This window comes from Drosophila navojoa, chromosome 2 (genome assembly GCF_054131105.1).
Source record: "Drosophila navojoa isolate 15081-1374.11 chromosome 2, UAZ_NAV_1.0, whole genome shotgun sequence".
Lineage (NCBI taxonomy): Eukaryota > Metazoa > Arthropoda > Insecta > Diptera > Drosophilidae > Drosophila > Drosophila navojoa.
In genome coordinates, this window is record NC_142890.1 from 23,411,418 (window position 1) to 23,436,076 (window position 24,659).

General features: G+C 43.5%; 6 protein-coding genes across 14 annotated transcripts in view; 3 read left to right on the top strand and 3 right to left on the bottom strand.

Moving 5' to 3' along the window:
- Nucleotides 1–877: 877 nt before the first annotated feature.
- Acf (ATP-dependent chromatin assembly factor large subunit) lies at nt 878–7,102 on the bottom strand. Its single transcript, XM_018112306.3, has 5 exons — nt 6,621–7,102; nt 2,158–5,805; nt 1,910–2,088; nt 1,407–1,842; nt 878–1,346 (listed from the first exon to the last, which is right to left on the bottom strand). The coding sequence occupies exons 1-5, from the start codon at nt 6,740–6,742 to the stop codon at nt 1,250–1,252; spliced, it is 4,482 nt and encodes a 1,493-aa protein (XP_017967795.1). The 5' UTR covers nt 6,743–7,102; the 3' UTR covers nt 878–1,249.
- A 269-nt stretch (nt 7,103–7,371) lies between these two features.
- On the top strand, nt 7,372–10,972 carry Set8 (SET domain containing 8). 4 transcript variants are annotated; one of them, XM_018112311.3, is made up of 3 exons: nt 7,372–7,590; nt 7,920–8,325; nt 8,401–10,972. In XM_018112311.3, the coding sequence occupies exons 2-3, from the start codon at nt 8,052–8,054 to the stop codon at nt 10,215–10,217; spliced, it is 2,091 nt and encodes a 696-aa protein (XP_017967800.1). In that variant the 5' UTR covers nt 7,372–7,590; nt 7,920–8,051; the 3' UTR covers nt 10,218–10,972. The 4 variants fall into 4 exon arrangements, with proteins under 4 accessions (XP_017967800.1, XP_017967802.1, XP_089112308.1 ...); XM_018112313.3 differs by having other exon boundaries at nt 7,945–8,325; XM_089256182.1 differs by lacking the exon at nt 7,372–7,590 and adding an exon at nt 7,670–7,871 and having other exon boundaries at nt 7,945–8,325.
- A 633-nt stretch (nt 10,973–11,605) lies between these two features.
- On the bottom strand, nt 11,606–17,277 carry Afti (aftiphilin). Of its 2 annotated transcripts, XM_030384773.2 has the most exons (5): nt 16,683–17,277; nt 15,475–16,622; nt 15,261–15,414; nt 14,280–14,642; nt 11,606–14,022 (listed from the first exon to the last, which is right to left on the bottom strand). In XM_030384773.2, exons 1-5 carry the CDS (start codon nt 16,852–16,854, stop codon nt 12,389–12,391), a joined length of 3,471 nt encoding a protein of 1,156 aa, XP_030240633.1. In that variant the 5' UTR covers nt 16,855–17,277; the 3' UTR covers nt 11,606–12,388. The 2 variants fall into 2 exon arrangements, with proteins under 2 accessions (XP_030240633.1, XP_017967796.1); XM_018112307.3 differs by lacking the exon at nt 14,280–14,642 and having other exon boundaries at nt 16,683–17,275.
- Nucleotides 17,278–17,391: 114 nt separating this feature from the next.
- Nucleotides 17,392–18,216, top strand: ATPsynE (ATP synthase, subunit E). The gene is made up of 2 exons (XM_018112315.3): nt 17,392–17,615; nt 17,732–18,216. Exon 2 carries the CDS (start codon nt 17,765–17,767, stop codon nt 18,005–18,007), a length of 243 nt encoding a protein of 80 aa, XP_017967804.1. The 5' UTR covers nt 17,392–17,615; nt 17,732–17,764; the 3' UTR covers nt 18,008–18,216.
- Nucleotides 18,217–18,357: 141 nt separating this feature from the next.
- On the top strand, nt 18,358–19,999 carry spn-B (X-ray repair cross complementing protein spindle B). The gene is given in 5 exon segments (XM_018112314.3): nt 18,358–18,572; nt 18,629–18,790; nt 18,851–19,194; nt 19,250–19,703; nt 19,706–19,999. Coding segments are annotated over 5 exon segments (1,044 nt in total). The 5' UTR covers nt 18,358–18,517; the 3' UTR covers nt 19,735–19,999.
- A 133-nt stretch (nt 20,000–20,132) lies between these two features.
- NK7.1 (homeobox protein NK7.1) overlaps nt 20,133–24,659 on the bottom strand; it is a 42,192-nt gene continuing 37,665 nt past the window's right edge. For all 5 annotated transcript variants that reach the window (XM_030384774.2, XM_089256177.1, XM_018112309.3 and 2 more), the window contains exon 4: nt 20,133–21,482. In XM_030384774.2, the coding sequence (XP_030240634.1) occupies nt 20,508–21,482 (975 nt within the window). In that variant the 3' untranslated portion in view covers nt 20,133–20,507. The remainder of the gene's footprint in view (nt 21,483–24,659) is intronic.

The following is a 24,659-nucleotide window of genomic DNA, read 5'->3' on the forward strand; positions in this document are numbered from 1 at the left end:
CGTTTATCGCAAATCAATGGATTGCTACAAACTCTTCAAATACAATGGACTAGTATATATATTAAGCTCTACACGTAGAAAGTTGAACTTTGATCATTGGGCTGAACCAAATCGCCCACTATGGCTACGATTGTGTTATTTAATAATTTAGAGTGTACATTACTTGGCATAGAATTAGCCATGCACCGATACTTCTGATAAGAAAGGAATCCTACTCATTATTTCATTTCAAAAACTGTTGCACTTTGGTTGTATCAAGTTAATGTGAAGTTTATAGAAAATTTTCTATTCTATTATTTTTAATACTTGTTTGGAAAAGGTTTGCAGCTTTTCAAAAACTATTTTAATTTCAATTTTATTTTATTTTATTTTAATTAAAGAAAAACAAAATTATCAATGGAATACTTTTAATTTGTTGATCTCTGAAACAAAACAAATGCAACAACAACAAAAAAAAGTAATGAAACTTTGACAACATTCTGAGTATAATTTTTCATGTATTCATTAGATATAAGCAAAAAACAAAAATAAAATTTACAAAATAGCAAATACAAGTTTTTTTTTTTTTCATCAAAACTAGCAAGTGAAATTTGAATGTTAAATGTGATTGAAAGTAAAACATGAATGTCTTAAACAAACAAAATATACTTAATATAATAATGTGTGATCAAACGCGAAAAAGAAATTTTCTATGAATGCCAACCGATCTGAGAAATATGAAAGGATCATGTATCTAAATGTTTTATAATAGATGATAATCCAAGAACTGGACACGCATCAAACGAATATTCATGAATAAACAAATGTATGTATGTGTCTGGATGAGACTATTCACTTAAAACCTATGGTAACCGGCTGAGGATAAGAAGTTTGCAAGTTTTCGGCTTTCATTTTATTGAATGCTAAAATCTGTGAACTTTGTGTGTTTGTCTACAATAATTTATGCGTAATATTAATAATAAGTTCTAAAAAGTAATTAAATGCTATTTTAGATATTTTTCGATTCGAACGATCATGCTGAAATGCAGAGGCAATTCACGTAAATAAGAAACATAAAATACACTAACGGAGGCCGAATAGCCTGTGTGTTCTTTATCAGGCGGCTGATTATGCTTTAAGTCTTAAACTGATTAACGGTAAGCTAGAAAATACTGTCTAATAATAATGTACGCTCGCTTTATCCAATTCTGTAGCCTACATCTAATGAATTAATGTACACGTTAGATCCCTCAAGATCTTAGCAATCAGCTCAACATATGCCGTCGGCGTTCATGTCACTGGGTCTGAACGGCAGTAAGAGATCCTTGCAGCGGGTCATAACAAAACGCTCCAATTTGCAGCCAGCACTAAACAGAAAATGAAGATGTTAATATCATATATAATTTAATGCGCGGACGGCTACTCACTCGTAAATCTCATTGCCCTCAACATTATAAAGATCGCAGTTTTTGAACACCAGCTGAATATCGTTAAGCAATTCCTCGTTCAATTGATATTCACCCATATTTAGCTTGGACTTGATCTTGGCCAGATCCATGGGCGTCTTAATTATCTTATGGTAGTCTGGTACTTCGGAGGGCAGCACTGGTCGCAGGAAAGGCCACGCCGCCTGGTGCTTCATTGTCTGCTCCAGCAGATCGTATAAGGCGGCGCTGTTTAGTGGCAGATTGTCATTGGCGCGTCGGCCCGAACGACGATTGTTGTTGTTGGTACTGGTGTTGTTGTTATTATTATTGTTGTTTGAAGACTTGTCTAGCGAAATCCGGAGCGAGTTACGTGAGGAACGAGAACGTTTGGCTTGCGGCTCCTCATGATCCTCCCCATCATCGGCATCGCCATCAGCTGTGAATGAGAGATATGTTAATAGATATACACTCTATTGGTATGCAAGGAGTAGTGGAGACAATACCATGACTGGGACGACGTCGAGTACGCGATGTTTCGTTGCCCTTGCACTTTTTGCAGACGAAGTCCGTGCGGGGCTGACGCTTTAGCTTGACACATTCCAGGTGATACCACTCGGAGCAGCGGGAGCAGCACACTTCGCAGCCGTCGTAGAAACAGATCTGGCAAACCGCCTCCTCCTCGCTGTGGGTAGAAAGATGGGTTAATTAAATAGATTCTCAATACGCCCACAATGCTATCTATGCTACATACGTTTGTTCCTCATCGTTTTCTTCCTCTGTGTCATTCTCATCTGCCTCCACAGACGAATCATTTTCGGCCTGCTCGTCTTCATCCTCCGCGACCGCATCTTCGATTTCTTTGGATTTAAGTCGCCGGCTGCTGCGACGTCCGCTGGAGCGCACAGCCACTTTGGCTTTAGCCTTGGCGGATGTTGAAGAAGCCACGCTTTCCGGATCGTCACTGAGCTCATTTTCTTCAATGTTTTCTTCTTCATCGTCCTCGTTGCCCTCGTCCTCATCATTATCGGCAACGCCTTCATCGACATCCTCATCCACCTCGTCCACAATGAACTTGCGCTTCTTTCTAGGCACGCGCTTATTTTGCTCCTGCTGCTTGTCATCTGTGGCATTCGTCAGGCCCAGATTCTTGACACAGGTGTGGCAATACCAGTTGCCCTCCGGCACTGTGCGCATCTTTGGCTTCATGCAGAACATGTGAGTGCCGCCGTTGCATTGGTCGCAGAGCAGCATCTTCTCCGGGTCGGTTCGGCGCCGGCACACCTTGCACAGCGACTTGCTCGTGGAATGGTTCCATAGTATGGAATCGTGCAGAATGCTCAGATGTAAGAATATCTGCGAATAGCTAGTGCTCTCCATCAGAGATATTTCCCACTGGTACAAATTGAGCTCGCTGATGAACTTCTGGTGCTCCAGCTTGGCGTCTTGGCGTTTCTTGGTGACGCCAAATGGCTCCTTTAGGAAACGACGCCCGATTGCCTGTTCCACTTGCAGCAGGGCACTGGCCAGATTTCGCACCTGGGTTTGCTGGGCCTGGGACTCTGCGGAGGATGTGTCCTCGCCATCGAGAATGCATTGTCCCGGATCGGTGAACTTGCCATATCTCTTCTTTGTATATTGACTATGGGCATCCTTAATATCATCATCATGATCATAGTAATCCTCGTGCGATTCATTGTCCGAGTCCACCTCTCCCGCCTCGCTGGAGATCTGTCCAGGCCCCCACTGGAGCTTAGTCTGGGCATCGAAGTTATCGTCCAGCAATTGCTGTCGCCATCGCTCCATATCCTTGACCTTCAGTTTGCCCAGGTCGCCGGTGTAGATGTCGGTCTCCAACTGCAGAATGCAATCTACGAGATGCAGACGCAACACCTCGTTGAGCTCTGTGCCCTCAGGAAGTCCAAAGTTAGCCTGGCTGTATTTTCGCTGCGTCTCCGAGTGCATCGCGCTCATGAACTTGTTCCGCTTCTTCTCAGTGTCCAGAGTGAGCAGGTCCAGCGGACAGTTTTTCACATGCTGTTCGATTAGCGAACGCATCTGGGTGAGCTCATCGAGCAGCTCAGACTCTCGCCAGCCAAGTGGATTCAGGGATCTGAGCAATGCATCGATCTCTTCGGGCTGATATATATACGACCAGACCTTTCGCTGCGGATGCTGCTCGCTGTGAACAATGCAGTTGGAGATATCGCCACTGCACATGAGCAGCTCGAATTGAGTGGGCGGCGCCTGCTCCTCGTCTTCCCCGCCACCGATTTCCATGCTCTCCGCCGATGGGCCCGGGCCGTGGCCATTGAGCCGATTCTCCTGGTTCTCTTTGTTCTCCAGGGACTGCTTGGTATTGGATTTGCGTTTCTTCTTATCATCGTCGCTATAGAGCTTCACCAAATAGATGCGCAAATCCTTACGCACCTTTGGCAGCTGCGCCTGTTTGCGCAGCTCTGCGGGCGACTTATTCACCGGCGGCTGGGCCAAGCACGTGTCCATCATGGTATCGGGCATATGCTCTATGAAAATGCCAGGCATGGACTCCAGAACATAGTACTTGCGGTAGCACCGATCCGTGCCTAGATATATCAAGAAGTTAAACAGCTCCGAGTGGAGTTTGAGCACCTGATACTCATGCTTGCGCTGCTCCCGATCCGACTGCGCTGTCAAGTCGGCTATGCGTCGATTCAGCTGTTCGGCCAGCGCCTGTTTCTTCTCCGCGTCCTGCTTGATGTCGTCCGAGAGGCACTGCTGATTGTGCTCATTGGTTAGCTTGCGTTTGGCCATCTCGACGGCGGCCAGACGCTTGTTCTCCGTAATGACGAGGGCGCGCAGATCACTCTTTGCCTTCGCCGTGCGCTCCATACGCTCCTCGATGACATTGATGGTGCCGGAATAGGTCAAGATCTGCGCCATCAAGCAGTTGATCACACGCATAATATCCACAAAGTCGAGCTGAACAATCGATTGCGTTCTAAGGGCACGCAGAATGTGAGTGTGTTTCAAGCGTAAGTGGAGACCTGGATCCTCGATTGAGGAATACCCATTGCGGTACATAATCCGCCACTTTTCGGGCCTCTCCTGCACGAACGCCCCGGAGGCCAACAGATGCAGGCGCAGAACCTCGCTCAGGGTGAGCGCGTCCATTGGCAGCTCGTTCAGATTGAAGGAGAAGTGTCGCTTACAGTAGTGCTGCGTGTGCGAGGCATTCGACATGCTGATGTAGGGCTCGCGCGTGAAGGGTTTCCGTCCCACCGAGTACCTAACCGGGCACTCCTCCTCCTCCTCCTTTTGCAGATCAAAGATTGTGCCCAGAAGCACGAGCAGTATATCAGAGAGTGGACCAGCCACTTCACGGGCGCTAAACGCGCGCGACATCTCGTAGAAGCTCAGATTTTGGCGGAAAACCTCTACGCCGGAGAGCAGTCCGCTATAGGTGTGCATAAATTCGCGTAACATAAATGCATCACCCAAAAGATGATCTGGTAAGAATGTGACAATTGGATGATATGTGGGCAACACCAACTGATCGTTGCGTTCCAGGTCGTCTGTCTTAGCCGTTAGTTCGTGGCATTCTTGGTCCACGCGCAACATCAGCTCAGCCTTTTTCTCCGCCTTCTTTCGCTCCATCTCCGCACATTTGGCTATCTTCTCGAGCCGCACCCGTTCCATTTCCTCGGCCAGCAATTTGGCTCGGACCTCGGCGTCCACTTTGCTCTTGGCTGGCGACTCCTCTCCCTTAACTATGTATTTGTTCAACGTTGATTGTTTTTTGGTATCCTTAGCCTCGGGTCGTTTGATTTTTGCCGGCGAATAGCGCGGCATTTTGCCGATAAATATTTTGGAAAAGTGCGCATTAGCGTCGGTCACATATTGTTTGTAGGTCTCGGGTTTGGGACGCAGTATTCCATCCACACGTACTACGTTGTTTTTGATGAACATGGCCAAGTTCTCCTGATTGAATTCGGCGCGCTGACGTCGCAGTTGATCGAAAGGTGCGCTAATCTCTTCCCCATTCGGTGCACGCAAACGATATTCCAGCTGCTCGGTGTCCTCATATATACCATTGCCCGGCTCCGGCACATGCTCGCCTGCCTTAATGCCCACCACTTTGAAAACTGCATTTTTCCTGGTCGTAACGGTCACCTCTTCATTGAGAAAGAAGCGTTTGCGCAGAAACTTGGACACCATTATATTGAGCGTCTTTACGGCCGACTGACGAGCATGCTCGATGACCAGCAGTACCGGAGCACGCAAGCTCTGTTTAAACTGTTCCATCTTCTTGCGTGCCACCCGCTCGCTCTTGACCGCCTCCTCGTAGGTGAGTCCATCCTTACCAGTAGCTTCGCACTGCCACACCGTCGAGTTAATGGCCATAACATGTCGAAAATAGTTTCTGTAAATGTTAAATGTATAATATATTTATGTTCAGTCCTCGATTTTATTTTCAAATAAAAGGGTTTTTAATGGCCTATTGAAATCGCTTCATTTATATTGTATATTTTACAATTATATCGCCTTAATATGTATATTTATTAAATGCTAATTTTCAAACTAATTTTTTCTATAAGTAATCATATATTGTGAACTTTTTAATGTTATAAAGGATTATCATTTTCCAATACATAAAACCTATGCAAATAAATCCTGATTAATTAGACATTTCGGACATTGATAAGCGAATGTAACAGGCTCTAAGTTAACCTTAAAAACATTCATATAAAATTTGATTATTTTACAGCTCAATCGGCACTTCTATTATGTACCTATCTTTTTCAGTGTGAAATATTCTTTGAATTGCTATATCAACACTTTAGTTAATATAACAACAATAAAATGAATGTAGAACAGTAAGCTACATCCATGGAATAAAACTAGCCTAAAACAATACTAATATATGTACATAAGCATATAACAGTAAGCTACTTTCAGTTTGTGTTTGAAATGAAAAGTGTGAAAGGTGGCAACGCTGCTCATAGCAGCTGGGTATGTAATTCGCGCGCTTTCCACTGCGCGCCCTCCCAACCACCTTTTCGACACAGCGAAATCTCTCTGCCTTTGCATGTATCGCTTGGCCGAAGCATGCGTTCATCAGCTACGCTTTGTTGTATACTTTAGCGTGTGGTTTGCTTTGTCATTGCTATCCTGCTGCAGCATACAGCTTTTGATAAAAGGCAAATACAAATTAGAGCCAAGGCGTTCGAAACTTACTCATAATCACGGAATATGCGTTTGGTAATATAGCAGCAGAAGACCAAGTCGTTGTCGTGGAATGTTTCATTTTTGCCCTCTGTTTGATTGAGATCGAAACCGTCGCGTTTGCAAATCGGCATATTTGCTTATTTGTTGCAGAGCTCGTTAAATTTGTTATTATACTCGTGGGCAAAACTTTATAAACGCGCGCGAAGGAACACTGCAGAAGCCACAGTCTGAGAGGAGAAGCACAGACACTTGCCAATAAAGGCGCCCAATTTTATTGCAAGCAGACAAATATAGCCGTTATTATACTGCTCGTTATTATATGAATTCAATTAATAACTGCAGTGTGCCACTCTTGCTGCTCTTTGCACTCGCATTTATAAGCGTTGGTACTATATTAGTAGTTATTTTCCTTAAAAATATAATTTTCACGCGCGCCTCGCGAATTTCGCTTGGCGTTTGAGATGCTAATGGCACTTCGGAATCTTACTATCGATAAATAGTATGTAAACAAGCACAAGCGTTGACTCCATCTACCGATAGTTTGCGCGCGACTTTCGCTAAGTGCTGGAAAACGCAAACTTAATATATGTAATGATTGAGTTCGTTAATTTCCATTTTTTCAATAATTCTTTATTCTAATTAGGAACATTTAATCGCCTAACAATAACTGGTTCAACATAAAGGGCTTAAAAGTGGAGAAAATATAATAACAATCATTCTGTTGTCAACTTCTCTCCTGATCTATGCAGATATCGATGCCCCTATATATCGATAAGACATCAACAACTCTACTGCAAAACGGAATAAAAGAACCACACACAAAAAAAGTTTGCGGAAAAGGAAAAGTGCATATGACTGACTAAAAATAATACGAGAAGGCGGCATAATAGATAGCAATGTGCACAAACGAACAGTGTAAAACGAAAAACATGCGCTACTGCGTATGACGGCTATAATAAGTTTTCATCTATCTAAATAGGTAGGCCTCTGCCTCTAGCTCAGCCTCACTGGCGCAACGAGCAGGCTGCTTCATATCATTCTTTCGCTGTCTTCCTCTTCGCTTCGTGCGACACAAGCAACAGCAGTAACCCACAGCAGAACGATATTTTTGTCGAGGGGCAAAAACTGTACGCGCTCTGTGTTGTGTTGTGTTGTCTTCTTATGTGCGCTTGTGTGTGTGTGTGTTAGTTAGTGTGTGAGTGTGTGTGTATGCAAGTGCGAGTGTGGGAGCAGGAGGGCGCAGCGCGGTAACCGAATAATGTACAAAAGTTTAATGTCTCGTTTTGTTTCTACTTATGCAAATTGCAGTCTGTTTTCCGTTTCTGTATCTTAGTGTGCGTGCGCTGCTACGGACTTGCCTTAGTGTAATTTATTAACTTGACGAATTCCCACCCATCCCCTGCGTTTTGTGTGGCAAGCCAAACGGAATCTAAGCCTTAAATGATAATGGTTCGCAGACGCGCACGGCCCGTCAAAGAGCCAGCCCTAGCGGTGGGGACATCAAATTCCGATTCAGCACTGGCCATGCCATTCAATGGCGAGCCAATCAGCGCTGTGGCTGCGGCGGCAACCAATAATCTACTGGATGATCAATATTTTGCGAGTCCCAAGCGAAAAGACTGTCGCCTCATGAAGGCACACGAAAATATAAGGAAAGACAACGGCAAGGCCAATGGCGGTAACTCAACCAAGTCGGAAACTGGCCGAATAATTGGTAAGTAATTTGAGGTTAATTTTCAGCACACTTACACTTAGCCCCCCTTCACTTCCCTTGTCTTTGCTCCTATAGGTGTTCAATTGGCAACACGCTCTCAGACACGGACGATTGAGAACTTTTTTAAAGCAAGTGCAGCTGCAAAAAGTAAGAAAAAAAATGGAGCTTTATCAGAAACAACTGTTGGCAAGGAAACAATAGCAGAGAAAAAGACAATAACTTTATTAGATGAACTGGAAGTGGATGAAGAGGAGGAGCTGCTCCTGTATGATGAGCACTCGGTAGCTTCGCCCTCGACCAGCACCAGCTCTCCAGCATATCAAAACGATGATCTTGAAGTTGACAACAGCTATGACCCGGGCTGTAATTACACGCCCACAGACATTGACACACACATTCAAATAGACGCACACACACAGACAGAGACAGGCATACCAACAGATACACACACACAGACAGAGCAACGCTCCGAGTCACCTACGAACACGACTGCCTTTCAGACGCATCGCTCGGCGCTGCGTGACAGTCACAGCTCGTCACATAGCAGCAGCAGCAGCGCTGCCACTTCCGAGAATATATTTCTGCAGGAGCCGGTGCTGACGCTGGACATTGATCGCACGCCCACCAAGGCCTCCAGCATTCGCATTAACAAAAGCTTTGAACTGGCCAATGCCGTGTTCTCATCGCCGCCTTCTGTGCTGAGTGCTTGCGTGCTCAACGGTCGCTTCAATCAAATTGTTACGCTGAATGGGCACGCGCACGGGGAGGAGCTGGAGCACGAACAAGAACAGCATCAGATGCAACAGCCGCTGGGCGGCTACGAGTTGGACCAACATGACAGCAGTTCCTGCGACAGTGGAGTCGCCTGCAGCCTGACGACGGGCACATCGCCTGCGGTGTCGGCCAACAGACGACGCAAACCCGCTACGCCACACCGCATATTGTGCCCCTCGCCCATCAAGACAATGCCTCGCGATACGGCGTTAGTCAAGGGCGAGGCTCTGTCGCCTCGAAAGTCGCCGCGCAAATTGAAAATGCAGCTGGCCGCAAGCGGTGCGTCAAAGTCGCGACGAAGACTGAATCAGCCAAAGCCACAAGCGCCTTACCAACAGCAGCAGCAACAGCAGCACAACCACATCGCTAATGAGGATGTAGTTTTGGTGGACGATGAGGACGAAGAGGATGATGTGCACGCTCTGCTCAAGGCCGCGGAGGAGCGTGAAAATCTGAACAAAACCAAGGCAATGCTCAAACCGGCTGCCGTCACAGCGGCAGCAGCAGCCAAACCAAAGGCATCATCTACCAAACCAGCTAAGGCCAAAACAATGGCAGCCAAATCCGTGCCCCTGGCTGCCACCAACGGCAACCGTGAGATGACTGAGTTCTTTCCGGTGCGACGTAGCGTGCGCAAAACCAAAACAGCCGTCAAAGAGGAAATGATGCGTAATCTGGAGCAGGCTGTGCTCGAGGAGCGCTGCGATGGTCTGCAGGTACGCCATTTTATGGGCAAGGGGCGCGGCGTTGTCGCAATACGTCGCTTCAAGCGTAACGAGTTTGTCGTCGAATATGTGGGTGATCTCATTTCGATCAGCGAGGCCACCGAGCGCGAGCGTCGCTATGCGCTCGACGAGAATGCCGGCTGCTACATGTACTACTTTAAGCATAAGAACCAACAGTACTGCATCGATGCCACCATTGACACCGGCAAGCTGGGCCGCCTCATCAATCACTCGCGCAACGGTAATCTTGTGACCAAGGTGGTCGTTATCAAGCAACGGCCCCATCTGGTGCTGCTGGCCAAGGACGACATTGAGATCGGCGAGGAACTGACTTATGACTACGGCGATCGTTCCAAGGAATCGCTACTGCATCATCCATGGCTGGCATTCTGAGCCATGATACGGCAACTGTCATTACCTAATTATATATATAGCCTAGTAATTCATTAAAGAACAATGATAAAATATTGAAAAAACAAAAAGAAAACTGTTAGTGCAAAATATCGTAAAGGATAGAGAGCATCATCAACATATTTTTGGATCTGTTAGCGTTTTCCCTTTATGTTAAGGCATCGATTATGAAACTGTTGAACATTTAGATGAAGTTGAAGCGATTGAAGCTGATGATTATAACACAAACATTGCATTCACATTTATAATGAAAACGTACACACTATTTATATAGGACTAGAATACATATACATAAATATATATATAGAAATATAATATTGCTAATTAATATGTACTATTTACTGCCATAGTGCTATCTAAATACACCCTATGCACCTCGCTCGCCACTCCCAATCCAAAAGAAGAAACAACAAATCCTGACTAGATATTTATAGATACATACATATATAATTATTATTGCATCAACATCTCTTAACACAAGCACAGACATCTGACGAGGCTTTCTGTAGCGTCCAATAGCAGAGTCCTACTTACTGAGAGAGCGTCTTACTGAGATGCATCTCCCAATGAGCTTCCTTAAGCAGGTTTCATGTACTCCATTACGTCTCGCAGCAAGTCTCCTAGAAGAAACATGAATCTAATTATATATGTCGCGGCCCCGTCCCCTAAAACTTAATTCATAAGTCTAACGCAAAATTGTATTGCAGTAAACTTGGTTCAAATAAACGTAAATTGTTTTTTTTTTTTTTTTCTTCAATTACTATATATATAACATATATTTTTATTATACTCTGCGCATACATATATTACACATTAAATTATCTATTGTATTATATAATTTTGTAGCACATAATACATTGATTTGAATTTTAGCCGCAAACCCATATATAATAATTATATCATTTGTATTTGTTTAATATTTAATTAGCAAAATAAAAACAAAGCTCACACAGAAATGCATAATTTACAGTTAGGTCTACGTCTACTGCATCGATTTGAAATTAGTTAATAATTTATATATAATAATAATTGTTTTACTTTCACACACACACACACACACACAAAATACAGAAACAAACATTAAGCGAAAATCAATAAATAAAACATTAACACAAAAATCTGAAGCCAATTCAATTACATATCCTTTCTTCCACTTTACCTTAGAGATCAATGCAAACTATAACTACAAATGGAATGGAGGCGTTTTCTTTCGTTTCTTGTTTAAATAATAATATAACGAATTTGATAAGTTATATTACAAACACGCCTATAAAAGTATACAGGGATATCAAATATATTCGCTTAGGCGGGTTAAGTATTTCTTGTTGTTTCCTTTAGATATATCTCATTTTGGAATGGCTGGGACAATGTTATTAGAAAATGGAAGTGATTCAACCAGACTGCTCGATTCTATTCACAGATTAGCTTAAGCCAATGCGTAATGGGTCTAAACTGGGCTATACAAAGGTCCCTAGGCTGGGCTTTCACAAATATATATACATACGTATATTTAATGGACACCATATTAAAATTGTATTATGACTATATTCTGGGCAACTTATTTAATAGGAAAGCAAGTTGAATCAATTCAAAAGCATTTAAAGTAGGTCGTTTGCCTTAGCTAAGTGTAGAGGTAATATCGCGTACTAATTTTTATGCAACACTATACAGTCTAAACAAATAAAATATTTATATAGGTGTGGACCTTTAACTAGAACTAGTTGCTGAGTTATTTAAGTTTTCGGCCAACTGTTGCAAATAGGTTTTAGATTTTACATTCAAATTAATTTTTACAAAATATATTGCACTACAGTTCATTCTCGACGCGAACAGATTAGCATTGCTTTGACTACGACTATACGCCTACGCCTACGCATACGCGACTAACAACAATGAGAACAACGACAACAACAACGGCAATACACACATTAACAATAACACAAGAGCCTAGTTGAATACAGTTGCTCTTACAATACAATATCTTTTAGGCTTATTTAGCAAATATCTAGACGGATTCATAATACTGACTGACGCACTGTCTACGTCAAGATGGTCGCCTCGGCTGCCACTGGACACGGCGGCGATGCCAACAGCATTGTGGACGACTTATGCTGCTGCTGCTGCCGCTGCTGCCTTGCACTGCGTAGTTTTTGTCATTTCTTGGCACTGAAACTGGGCTTGGGCAGCGAGCTCATAAAGGCGCCCGCATTGGCAGGCAATGCAGGGGCCACGAAGCTCAGGTCGGGTATCAAGGAGATGCGTGGCGCCACCTTAGCATTGCTCAAATGAAACTGTTGCCGGTGGTGTTGATGCTGCTGCTGTTGCTGTTGCTGCTGCAGCTGCTGCTGATGGTGTTGATGATGCTGATGCTGATAGGACACGGCATTGCCCGTGGGTGTCGGTGCCGTTGAGAAGTCGTGCATCATGTGAATCTGTTGTGGTATATTATTATTGTTGCTGTTGTTGTTATTGTTGCTGCTGCTGGTATTATTGCTTTGATATTTAGGCACCAGATTGCTGTGTGAATGCGGCTGCTGCTGCTGCTGATATAGGCTCAGCGGATTATTGTAGAAATTGGCGCTCTGCCACGCGCCCGAATTGAATTGGGGCGCAGCGCGTGCCGGCAACGGCGTGCTGCTCACAAAGTCTGACCAGTCGTCGTCCTTTTGCACAGCAGCCGCAATGGGCGCGGCTTTTCGTGCTTTCTGCGCATTGTTGTTGTTGTGTTTGATTTGCTGAGGCTGTTGCTGCTGCTGCTGCTGCTGCACAGGCACCGACACAAAGTCGGACCACTCATCGTCCTCCTGATGTTGCTTCGTTTGCTGTTGCTGTTGTTGATGTTGATGCTGCTTGGGCGACTGTTGCGCAACACTTGCGCTTATCGTGGGCGGCTTGTACTGATGCGAGAACAGCTCCTCGATGCGCGCCAGTTCATCCGCATTGATGCTGGCCTGCGCGTTGTCGCCCCACTCTATGGTGGGCTTGGCCAGCGGAATTGACTGCGGCAGCAGTATGGCCGGACTGAGTATCATGTGCTCACCGAACGTCGGCGTTCCGTTGCGCGGTGGCTGCAGCTGGGCGACGTTCTTGACGGCGGGCACAGACTGAAAGTCACTGAAATCGTCATCCTCTGCTGCAGGTTTGCCCGCGCTGCTCGGCTTCGTTGGCGAATCGAGGCCAAAGGGCGGCTTATACTCCACATCGCGGTATTCCTTCTTGACAACCGTCTCATCTATAATAATTCCGGCCGAGGCAATCTCGTAGTCGAAGTCAATGGGCGCTAGTGTTGTGGTCTTCGCCACCACGGTGTCCGATTTCGAGGGCGTGTAAATATGGGTCTCTTTGAGCGGCAACGAAAAACTATTGTTGTTGTTGTTGATGCTGCTGCTGCTGGTGCTGCTGTTGCAGCTGGTGATCTCATGCAATTGCTGGCTGTTTACAACGGTTGCCAGTGCCGGTGGCGGTGACGGTGAGGGTGATGGCAAAAGAGACTCCCCTCTTAGATCAAGTTGCTGCTGCTGCTGCTGTTGCTGGGGAGGGAGCTGCTCAGTGTCGTCGAAGTGGTTGCCATGGCCGTCTGCTGATAGAGCAGGCGATAGCGGTGCTGTTGCTGCTGCAGCAGCAAATATTGATGCTGCTGCTGGGCCGTCATCAGAACAGGCGCCGGACACAACGGCAGTTGCCTCGTCGGAGCTGCTTGCGATTTGCCCATCAGCCGGGCTAGGCTGCGCTTTAGTCTGGCTCTGCGATGTTGCTGCGGTGGCGGCGGCGGCTGTTGCTTCAAGTCCTGTGAAGCACAGTAAAAATTCAGATTAATATTGGGGCATCAGCAAGGGCTTTTGGTTAGATACAAATGGACAACATGAGTACTAAGATACTGGATTAACTAGTGCAGTTGTGGAAGGTTCTGGGTTTCGGTTGTATTTTGGCAGCGAAAGGTAACAAGAACTGAGGAGAAATTGTTGGAGTTGCATAGACTTAAAAGAGAGTATATAAAACAGTATACACAACTACAACACGAAGCACGGAGCCAACGAAACTTACTAAGATCCAGCAAGGCGCAGTGAGCAGTAAAATTAGTGTTTGTTGTTGTTGTTGTTGTGGTGGTTGTTATTGCATGATTGTTATTATTGCAGATGGTGGCAAAATGTGTGAGAAAATTGGCATTGGCATTGACATTGTCATTGTTGTTGATGTTGTTGTGGTTGATTGTCATATTTTCATTATTATCATTAAGCAGTTCCATTAATGGCAGTTGCGCATCCAAGGCATCGTGAGTATTGTTGTTGTTGTTGTTGTTGTGGGAGTAGTTAGAGGTAACAAGATTTATTTTATCAGCATTAGCCACCATCGTTACTTGGTCTAGTTGTTGTTGTTGTTCCAATTGTAAAGTCTGTACATGTGATTCTAAATACAATTTATCGTAAGGATAAATTTGAGTACAAAAATGGTGGACACAAGAATCAAGTGAAAGTAACGGTATTTTGCTATATAATACCCTTGCAGAAGATCGATATAACGAATGTTATAAGATAAATACGATTTTTTTATAAAAGAAAACAAAATTAAGTCAGAGTAATTTTTGAACAATCCTAAAAGTCGTATTAATACAAATAACAATGTTTTTTAAACTACATGTACATTGGCATAGCAATAATATTATTAATAATGCTAAAAGCTTTTTTCAACAATAGTTTGCATATATGCATACATCAAGCATACATACATATATGTCTGTCTGCAAGGGCATCACAACCTCGGTCTACCGAAGTGAATATAATTTGCAAGTACGTTTTGTAGTGGGATATAGGAAACGAATGAAAATCAAGTAAACGAGAATATAGAGCAGCCAATAGAAGGCAGGCCAATTGTTCGGTTTGGAAGCGAAAAGCGTGTGGATCAAACGAAACGTCTCAGGAAAGAGCGAGCGAGAGGCAGTGGAAATTTTGGTTACGAGAATCGTGTGTAGCGGTTAATTTGCAGTAACTAAGTTCTTTGCAGCGTGTAACGAGTCAAGGAACTTACCCTGAAATGGCAGCTGAGTAGAGCTGCTGTTGCTGACGGACAGCAGCGAGGAGTTCGACCCGGGCACTGCTTGTGGCTTGAGCGGTTTGAGAGGATCAAAGCTTAAATTCGCTGCAAAACGTGGCATTGATGCGTTCCACTTATCGCCAAAGAGCTGGAAATATCGAACAACTTTTAGTAAAAGAAAATACATATTAAATATATGTCTACTCACAATATTACGCGAATCGATGGCCAGTGAGCGCACCAGGGAGTGACGCATCTCTGAACTGGACCATTGATAGTTTAGAGCGTGTGCCTGTTCGATGGCACCAAAATGTAATGTTTGCGCCTCAGCCAGCGGTCTTTGGTTGCATGCTTGTTGCGCACAGCTGGACTCTACCTTAGGGAACATAATCTCCAGCACAGGCTTCACTCGCTCGTCGATGCTTAAGTGTGCAGCAGCAGGCGGCGGCGGTTGTGGTAGAACGGGCGCCGCTGCAGGCGGAGCGGAGTCAAATGTGGGCTCAGCAAAGTCGCCAAAGTCGTCATCAGAATCGTCCTCAGGAGTTGGCATAGTAGTCGTTGCGGGCGTTACAAAATCCTGAAAATCGTCAAAGCCATCGTCCTCATTGGCCGCTTGCTCAGTTTCTACAACTGCCGGCGCGGGAGAGAAGTCCGCAAAATCACCAAAGTCGTCGTCATCGCTTAGCGCCTCCTGTGACTTAGCCTCTTCGACTTTTATGTTTATCTCCTGCGGCGGCACTTCATTGGAATCTGCTACGTCGGTTGTTGTGCACGTAGAAATTTCGGGTTCAGGCTTAGCTTCAGGAAATTGATTATTCAGTGCAGACGCTTGTTGAGTGGGCGTCTCTATAAGCTCTATGGCAAAGAAGTCGGGCGCGCCTTCAGGTATAAATAGTTCTTTGGGTTTCTTTGGCGAACACTCGTCGTCGCTGTCGTCGGTGACATCTTCCAGTGTTACCTGGTGACATACTGGGGGTGCTTTGGTTGTTTGCTCGTCGGCTACGGGTGACAAGGTGCTTGGTGGAGTAGCACTGCCGCTGGAGTATAGGCTGAGACTGTCCAGTTTGAGCGAGGGCACATTGTCATTGGTGTTAGCCTCCTCTTCCTCATCGTCCACCATTGGTGGCTGCTCTACTTCAACATCTAGCTCACTTCGTTCAGCTACAGGCGCCAGAGCTTCAATGTGCTTTGGTGACATTTGATGTCCTTCGGATATTTCAGTGTCAACTGCTTTCACCTGATAATTGAAAGCCTCGACTGTAGCCTTTTCTGTTTTAGCAGGTCCAATGCTCAGATCTGGCGGTTGGGATTGAGCAATGTACTCTGCTGATATGGGCAATTCTGGCAATTCGGACACTGCAAGAACATTGCTATGTTAATAAGCACAAAAAGCAATTACCTATAAAAAGCAATTACCTTTCGTATTGAACGATGTGTTGTGTGTGTCGGTGACTAAGCCATACTCAGAGTATTCGTCAGCTTCGCCGTCTTCCAGCTGCAGCGTTGACTGTAGCCCCGAGTCATCGTCGTCCTCACCAAAGTCGATCGGGGGCGGAGTGCTGCACAAGAGTGGCGGCACATTTACCATTTTGTGAGTCCTTTGTTCCAATTTCGCACTCGTTGTTTTTGTTGTGCTAATTTAACTAACAGCAGCTGCAAGCACTTCAGCAACTGTCGTGCTGGTCGCTGTGACGTTTTCAACCCGTTTATCAGCGTATGTGTATTGGTTCTTGCGTGAATGCGTTTGTGTGTGTGTGCGTATAGTTGTGAGCCCACTCAAGGTCTGTGCTGGAATTTTCTTAGTTAACTTTACTTTACGCACCCGCGTGGAATTTGGGCTTGTAGTATTTTATTTAAGTGTCAGTTGCGCAATGATTTAGGCCTAAAATATATAGCTCAAACGGTTTTATGTTTCAAATTCGCCATGTTTTCAACAAAACAAATTTTTTCCAGGCTTAGTTCTGACATTCACACTTAGAGATGTGTGACATGTAACGAGTGATTACAGGTGGCGAGTCACTGTTGCCAATAATAAATACTACAAGTAACGGACACTTTTAATGTGTATCGGATATAAAATAAATGATAGTCACAATTGTAGTTGGCTCTGCAAAGATTTTTTTTATATGTCTAGGATACTATATTTATATTTTATTTCTAAAACGAATTTAATTGTGAATTACATAATCTTGAACACTTTTGAATATATTTGTGTTTTCAAATTTAAACAAAGAATTTTACAGTACTGGAAATATCGATATACTGCATATCGATTGTGTTCTTGTCAGTCTGACAGCTGTTTTAAGGTTATACTACTATTGTAGTGGACTTGAATTCGCATAATTATTGGTAAATATCATTTTATTTTGTAGATTCTGTGTTTTATTACTTATCGTATGTGTTATGTACAGCTTAATGTTTAGTTGGTATCAAATGATTAACTGACACATTTGTTTTCCTTGCAGCTATTGGTCTTCACATTACATAACTAACCAGCTATGTCTCAGGCTCCAGTTCGTGTCTCGCCGCTCATCAAGCTCGGAAGATGGTCCTTGCTGGTTGTGGGTATTGCCTATGGCGCTGCTCACCAAAGCCGACTCTCCAAGAAGGAGGCGAAGGTACGCGAAATCGAAGCCCAACAGAAGGCCGTTCGTGATGCCAAATTGGCCGAAGAGAAGAAGCGCAGTGCTGAGGCTGAGGCTAGGGCCCTGGCCGAGCTGTCGAAACCACGTCCCCATTAGAGTGCATCTTTAGTTACCTATTAACAGTTAATTAATTGCTTCTACAAGTGCTCGCTCTAACAACAACAACATCCAAATTCCATCAGGCGCAAGCGATCGGGCAGTGTTGCTCCAGAACTATCGAAATATCGATCGTGTTTGTGTGTTTCTCTGAAGTTTGTGCAAATTAAATGATTAAAATTGAAGGAATTATGTAAAACATACAACAAGTAGTGTCTAATGTATTGCTTATTTTAGATGGCCTTCTCTTTGGTTTCGTGAGAGAAATGTCTATGCATATTTTTAGTCAATTCTTAATTGTTATAGCACCGGAATCTCCTTGCACTTCTTCCTCTTAGGATGAACTGCCGCAGTTTACTAATTCTGTGTTGATAAGCTTTTTGTTGAATCAATAATTACCCGCTGCCAAGGTGACAATTTAATAGGTGTTGAAACACCTCACTTCACGGGGTCACACGCAAGGCACCCAATTTAAATGCCATCAAACAACTTTGCAGATTTGCCTTAAAAATGGCGAACTTTTTGGAGCAGTTGCCCAAGCATCTGCAGGAGATTGCAGAGCGGGGTAAGATCTCATATACAATTTATATCAAAGTGATATGCATTAATGATCCCATCTAGTCAATGTGCTGACGCCCGAGGCAATATTAACAACGCCTCGCATTAGGTTTATGGACACCCGTACTTGTGACTTGGACTCTTGTGTTCATAGCTGCACTCCGGAGGATGTGCGCATTCTGAAGGAGGCAGCTGCCAAATGGCTGGCTGAAACGCCCGTGTCAGGTAACTGACGGCAGGCCAATTGTTATTACTTTTAAAGTTATGCTATATCTGTGCTCTCAGCGGACTCGCTATTTAAAATACCCGCTCGATTGAAGTGGTCCCGTGTGACCTTTGGCTGTTCTGCACTTGATCAGTGCACAGGCGGCGGAGTTTCGATTCGTGGCATAACTGAGATCTGTGGCAACTCGGGCGTGGGTAAATCTCAGGTACTGTTACAGTTGTCGCTAAGCGTGCAGCTGCCTGCGACGCTTGGCGGCTTGGGCAAAGGCGTGGCATTCATCTGCACCGAGGATGCGTTTCCGTCACGCCGTCTACTGCAAATCAGTAAAGCATTTGAGGCTCGCTATCCGTCAGAGAAGCTGAACTTTTTGGGCAACATCTTTATCGAGCATCAGTACGAAAGCGTAAGATATTTGAAACAGATATAAGCAACTTTATCTGCCATTCTCTACGTTTTAGCAACCACTTCTCGATTGCATCAGCAATCGCCTGCCACAACTATTGCAGGAGCACAGCATTGGCCTGATCGTAATTGACTCTGTGGCTGCCATCTTTCGCTTGTACACCGACTTCGATAAGCGTGCCCGGGATATGCGGCGGATGGTGCACGCGTTGCTCAGCTATGCGGATAAGTACGACTGTGCCGTGGTGTGCTCCAACCAAATGACTGCCACTGAAGAGACGGATGAGACGCGCATGGAGGATGTGCCTTGTCTGGGCTTGCAATGGGCCAATCTGAGCCGCACCCGCATGCGCATCTCCAAGGTGCCCAAGCAGTACAAGCAGGGGGATCAGCTGCTAACCGTGCGAAAGTTAGAGATCGTCTACTCGCCGGAAACACCAAATGCATTTACCGAGTTCTTGATTACCGCCGAGGGCGTGGTCAATGTGCCAAAGCCATTGCGGCCAACGGCCATAAAAAGAAAATTGATTTAATTTGCTGAATTGTTTATTTTATTCTTTGAATTTAAAATTTGTAACGGCTGATGATGCGCTCGTCATAGATTCGGGTTTTTGTTTGTTTTGTTTGCTTCATTCTTTTTGTTTTGTTTGTACAAAGACTCACAATAAACATGTAGGTATTTTTTTATATTTGCCATCTATAATATATATATATATTTAGTAGCGATTTACACTTAGGACTGGTTCTGCTTAAACACTTGTAGTTAATAGTTAGTATAGTTAAATTAAATTTGTAATTAACATGAATTCACCAATTGTTGTTGTTGTCGTTTTTGCTGTTAATGAAGCGAGTGCGCTCTCTTTCTCTCTCTCCTTCTCTCTTTGTCGCTCTTCTAACTCTTTCGTATACTTTATCACATGAAATTTTCGAAAGTTCAAATTACAATTAAAATAGTATTTTGCATTTATTTTATGTTGTATTTTTTAAACTGCACATTAAACATTTAAATGCGTTTCTAATGGCAACATTTACAAAGCCTATACTTAAAACTAAAGCATACATACATACATTCAATAAATTACATAAATATGTGTAAATGCCTACAGCTAACAAGCACACATACACACACGCACACACAGACAACAGACATCAAGTGATCATTGCTAACTAGAAACGAATCTTGGCTGAGAGCTGGCCGTGTGCTTGAGCAATATTCGACAATTGTTTTTTTTTTTTTTCTTTTTGGCACGAGTTAATTTGACTGGCTAGGCGTGAAATGTGGGGGATTGGGGGCGGCTGTGGCTTCTTTTCAGCCTAACCCATCTGCACATCTTGATCCTGGGAATCTTGTGCCTCGGTGGATGTGCCTGGCTCACTGGCCGTCTCCTCGTCCTCCGATTCACTTTCGTTCACTTCGGCTGCTTCCTGTGCATCGCCGCCCTGCAGCTTCGTATTGGCCATGGCCAGGGCAATCGATATCTTGGAGGCGGCCAGCTTGCTCTCAAAGTCCATTTCAGCTAGCAATGCCTTCGAGGGTGAGCTGCGTCCATTTTCCTGGGCAGCCGCCGCAGCAACCGCCGCTCGCTGCAAACTCAACGCCGGAGACTCCTCTAGCTTGATTTCCAGCTTCTCAGTCTGCTCCAAGGGCGCCGCCGGCTCCACAGTCAGCGGTATGGCATGCTGGTGCAGCCGATGGTGGTGAAAAGCCTCACCAATGCTATTGTTGTTGTTGTTGTTGTTGCTGTTCGCATTGCGTTTCTCAACTGATTTGCTATTGCTGCTGTTGTTGTTGTTGTTGTTAATCGGCGTTGAATCGCCGGCATTAGCGTTAGCGCTGGCTCCATTGCCTACTGCTGGGCTGTTTGCGGCTTTTGCGGTCTTCTCCAGCAATGCATTCAATTGCTTTTTAATTTTGGTCGTCGCATGTTTTGTTTGCAATTTGTTTTCATTATTACCGCTGCCGCTTTTAGTTGGCGTTAACGCGTTGCTGCTTATGTTGTTGTTGTTGTTGTTATTATTGTTGTTGTTGTTAGTGTTATTGCCGCGTGATTTATCCCCTTGTCCATTGGACGCCTTCTTTGGTGTAGCCTCCACATTGCTGGCCGTGATGGACGTAGGCTGACAGCCGCCATCATCAACAGAGCCAGTGCTGTTGTTGTTGTTGCTGTTGCCTTTAGATTGCTGCTCCGTGGATGTGGGCCTGGACGATTTATGCTCGGCAGCCTCGTTGTTTGTGACATTGTCCTGTTTTTTCCACTTTGTGCGTCGATTTTGAAACCAAATTTTTACCTGGAAATAAACGAAAGTGGAAATTTTCTTAATAACAGAGTATTTATATCAGTCTCTAAGAATTTTCATCAGACATCCCTTTTCTTATACATATTTATGATGACTGAAATATGAATGAAATTAATCAGAAAACAAGAGAAAAATGAATATAATAAGAAAACAAGTAATATTGCAGTCAGGCTTTGTCCACTACATAATACTCATTCACGGGTTAAGGTTAAGTCTTTCTAAGTATACATTTTAGCCACGTACACTTTCTTCCTAATTGTACCAAAGTGTATATAAAATATAAGATTTTGATTTGTTATCTTTGGGTTTTCTAATTGCAAAGCTATAGAACACACCGCTTAGATACAGTTTGGGAATTCTTAGCCACAGTCTAGAATTCTTTTCAATACTGTGGAAATCATAGGATATTTTCTGAATGCCATGTCCTGCAAAATTGCGTAAAATATATTCTTAAGGCATCCACTATCAAGTTATTAAGCTCTTGCTTTAAAATTGTAGAAGATATAATCTATTATATCTACATATATAACAATATAAATCTTAGGTTGTTAGCGCATTTCTCAGATACCAAACATAGTATATCCCGCAATGTCAGCTGATTGAAAATTATCTTTACACTTTATAAGGCGAACGATGGAATGAAAGATGCAAGCTATACCAAACAGTGCGTTGGTATAACATTATTTAAAGATTACTTAACCCAACAGAGTGGCAAATGCATAAGGGTATTTAATTTATGATTTTTCTATGATTCAGGTGAGAAATCTTTAGCCTATCACATATTCTTATATGTGTAGGGCTCTATTATGCGATTCGCTAGAGAACTTTTGGACTACATATGAGTCAGTCGGCTCGAGTTGCTGGAGTCAGTTAGCTATAATTAGGCAATGTTTATGCCTCATTTGCCCTTATTAGTGTGCGTAAAACAAATAATTAAAAATTATGTATCGCATTTTCCACTTGCAAACACTTCCGCTACGTCAGCTACAGTTCAAAACAAGCAAACGCTGAAATGATGTGGGCCTGTCAAAATGCAGAATCCGCCTATCATCCACTGCCACTGGCAAAGTATGCCCATTCAGTGTTCGCTTTGTGTGAGAGTGTGTGTGTGTGTGTGTGTGCGTGTGTGTAGTGTTTAATGTTGCACAGGGCAACGGAAGGAAGGGGGAGAGCGAGAGGAGGAACGGTGCTGCGGCGAGCAGCGTCAATGGCGCAACATAAAACATTTGCTTCTTATTTCCATTTCATCCAAAATGATGGCCTAGCTAAATAAATGAAAAATCTATTTAAATCGCGCACATAATTAGTATTTCAGCGGCATGTCTGCACACGCACACACACACTCAGACTGGGAATATGAAGCAAAAATAAGCGCCAAAGATAGATGCCGTCATATGACATGCTCATTTTGCCGGCGTACCGTAAAAATGATGAAATTAACATGAACAAAAAAAAAAGAGAAAAAAAAGAGAAAAACAGGAGAGGAGAAAAAAATTAGAAAGAAAATAAACCATTTTTTTTCCACTTAGTAGAGGAAACGCTCAAGTATACAAATAGAAATTGAAAATGCATGAAATAATTTCCCATATTGAAAATCAATTAATTGATTGCCAAATATTTCGAATTTCGAGTACGCTCCCAAAATAGATGCACATCAATGAAATGTACTTGTCGATGGATTGATGTGTGCGCAAATTGTTTGTTTTATCGATGAAGATGGATTATGAGCGCTGCCAATGGTCTCTATCTATGTATATTTTATGGCTGGCAGTACGTTAGCTCGATCCGCTCGTAATTACACTTTGCCCATATACAATCGATCAATTACTCATCAATGCCCGGTACCCGGTGCCCGGTCTTTGGTGCCCGGTGCCCAATGCCCGTGTCTTTGCCTGTACATTAATTCGTTAATAAACAATAAAACAGCGCCGTGTTTACCTTATGAGCAATTTTAATGGCCATCCAAAGCATCATTTTTGTACATAAAATGGGCTACTTTAATGGGCCATACACGTACCTATATACTTATAAATATGTATGTATATATATTTATGCGGGCATCTCTCGGCCACACTTGCTTTCCTTTTCAGCTGGGCACATGCCGCGCACTACTTACATTTAATTATTTGATTATTTTTTAATGTGTGTCTGGCCTAATTTAGCCATTGCGTTTCTTTTAATTGCGTGTGGCATTTTTTATTGCATACATTTTGCTGATTAATTTCTTTGGCATAATCCAACCAAAAATCCAAATCATAAATAACAATTTTGTTCTTGATTTTTTTCCGTTTTTTTTTATGTTTGTTGTGATCCCTATTTTGAGCTTCACATAAATATACTACTTTAACATATACCTACATCAATTTCTAAAAATACAAAACAAAACTTTGGCGTCTAAAGTGAAAAGTTTATCTCTCCCTCTCCTTTTTCACCCTCCCTCTCCCTCTCTCTTTCTCATGCTTTCTTTCTCCCTAACGTGTTGTCGTTTATGATTTATTGACATTTAAATGTGCTCTGTATGATGCCCATTTGAAAAGGGGAGCTTAAGGAATTTGGGAGAAGTGCCAGTCAGCAAAATCGTCTTCAGATAAGTGAAGTTGTCCTTCCCGGCGGATAAACAGGATTTAGTACTTTCTGAATTGGAGATGGAAAATAGATATACATATACCAAACCAATTGCTCCAACATAAATAAAACATCTTTTTAAATGAGCTCTAAATGGGAGCAAAGAGAGAGATACCTGAGTGTAGTTGATTAATAATTTCAGTAACTCTACAGAGTTATTAAATTACAAGAAATTTTATTAGGTATTTCCATTATGCTATGTCCACTAACGCTCACTGATCCTTTAATAGTCTCAAATTGCTGCGACTTTTATTAGCACGCAAGCTGCTTGTCTTCGTGTATGTGTGTATGTGTGTCAGCGTGTATGTGTGTGTGTGCTAGTATAATTAATTTTCATTTGGTGCTTACTTTTTAAAAATAATCACAAACCAGTGTGCCACAAGGAATACTTAGCTGAATTACAGACGATGAACGACAGAGAAATACCCGCACCTCGCAATGCCGATAGTAATGCCATAAGCTAATAAAGTATTATAAATATACATATACATATATTTTTTATGGTCCTCAAATTTAAAGTTTGATACTTGCTTTAATGTCAAT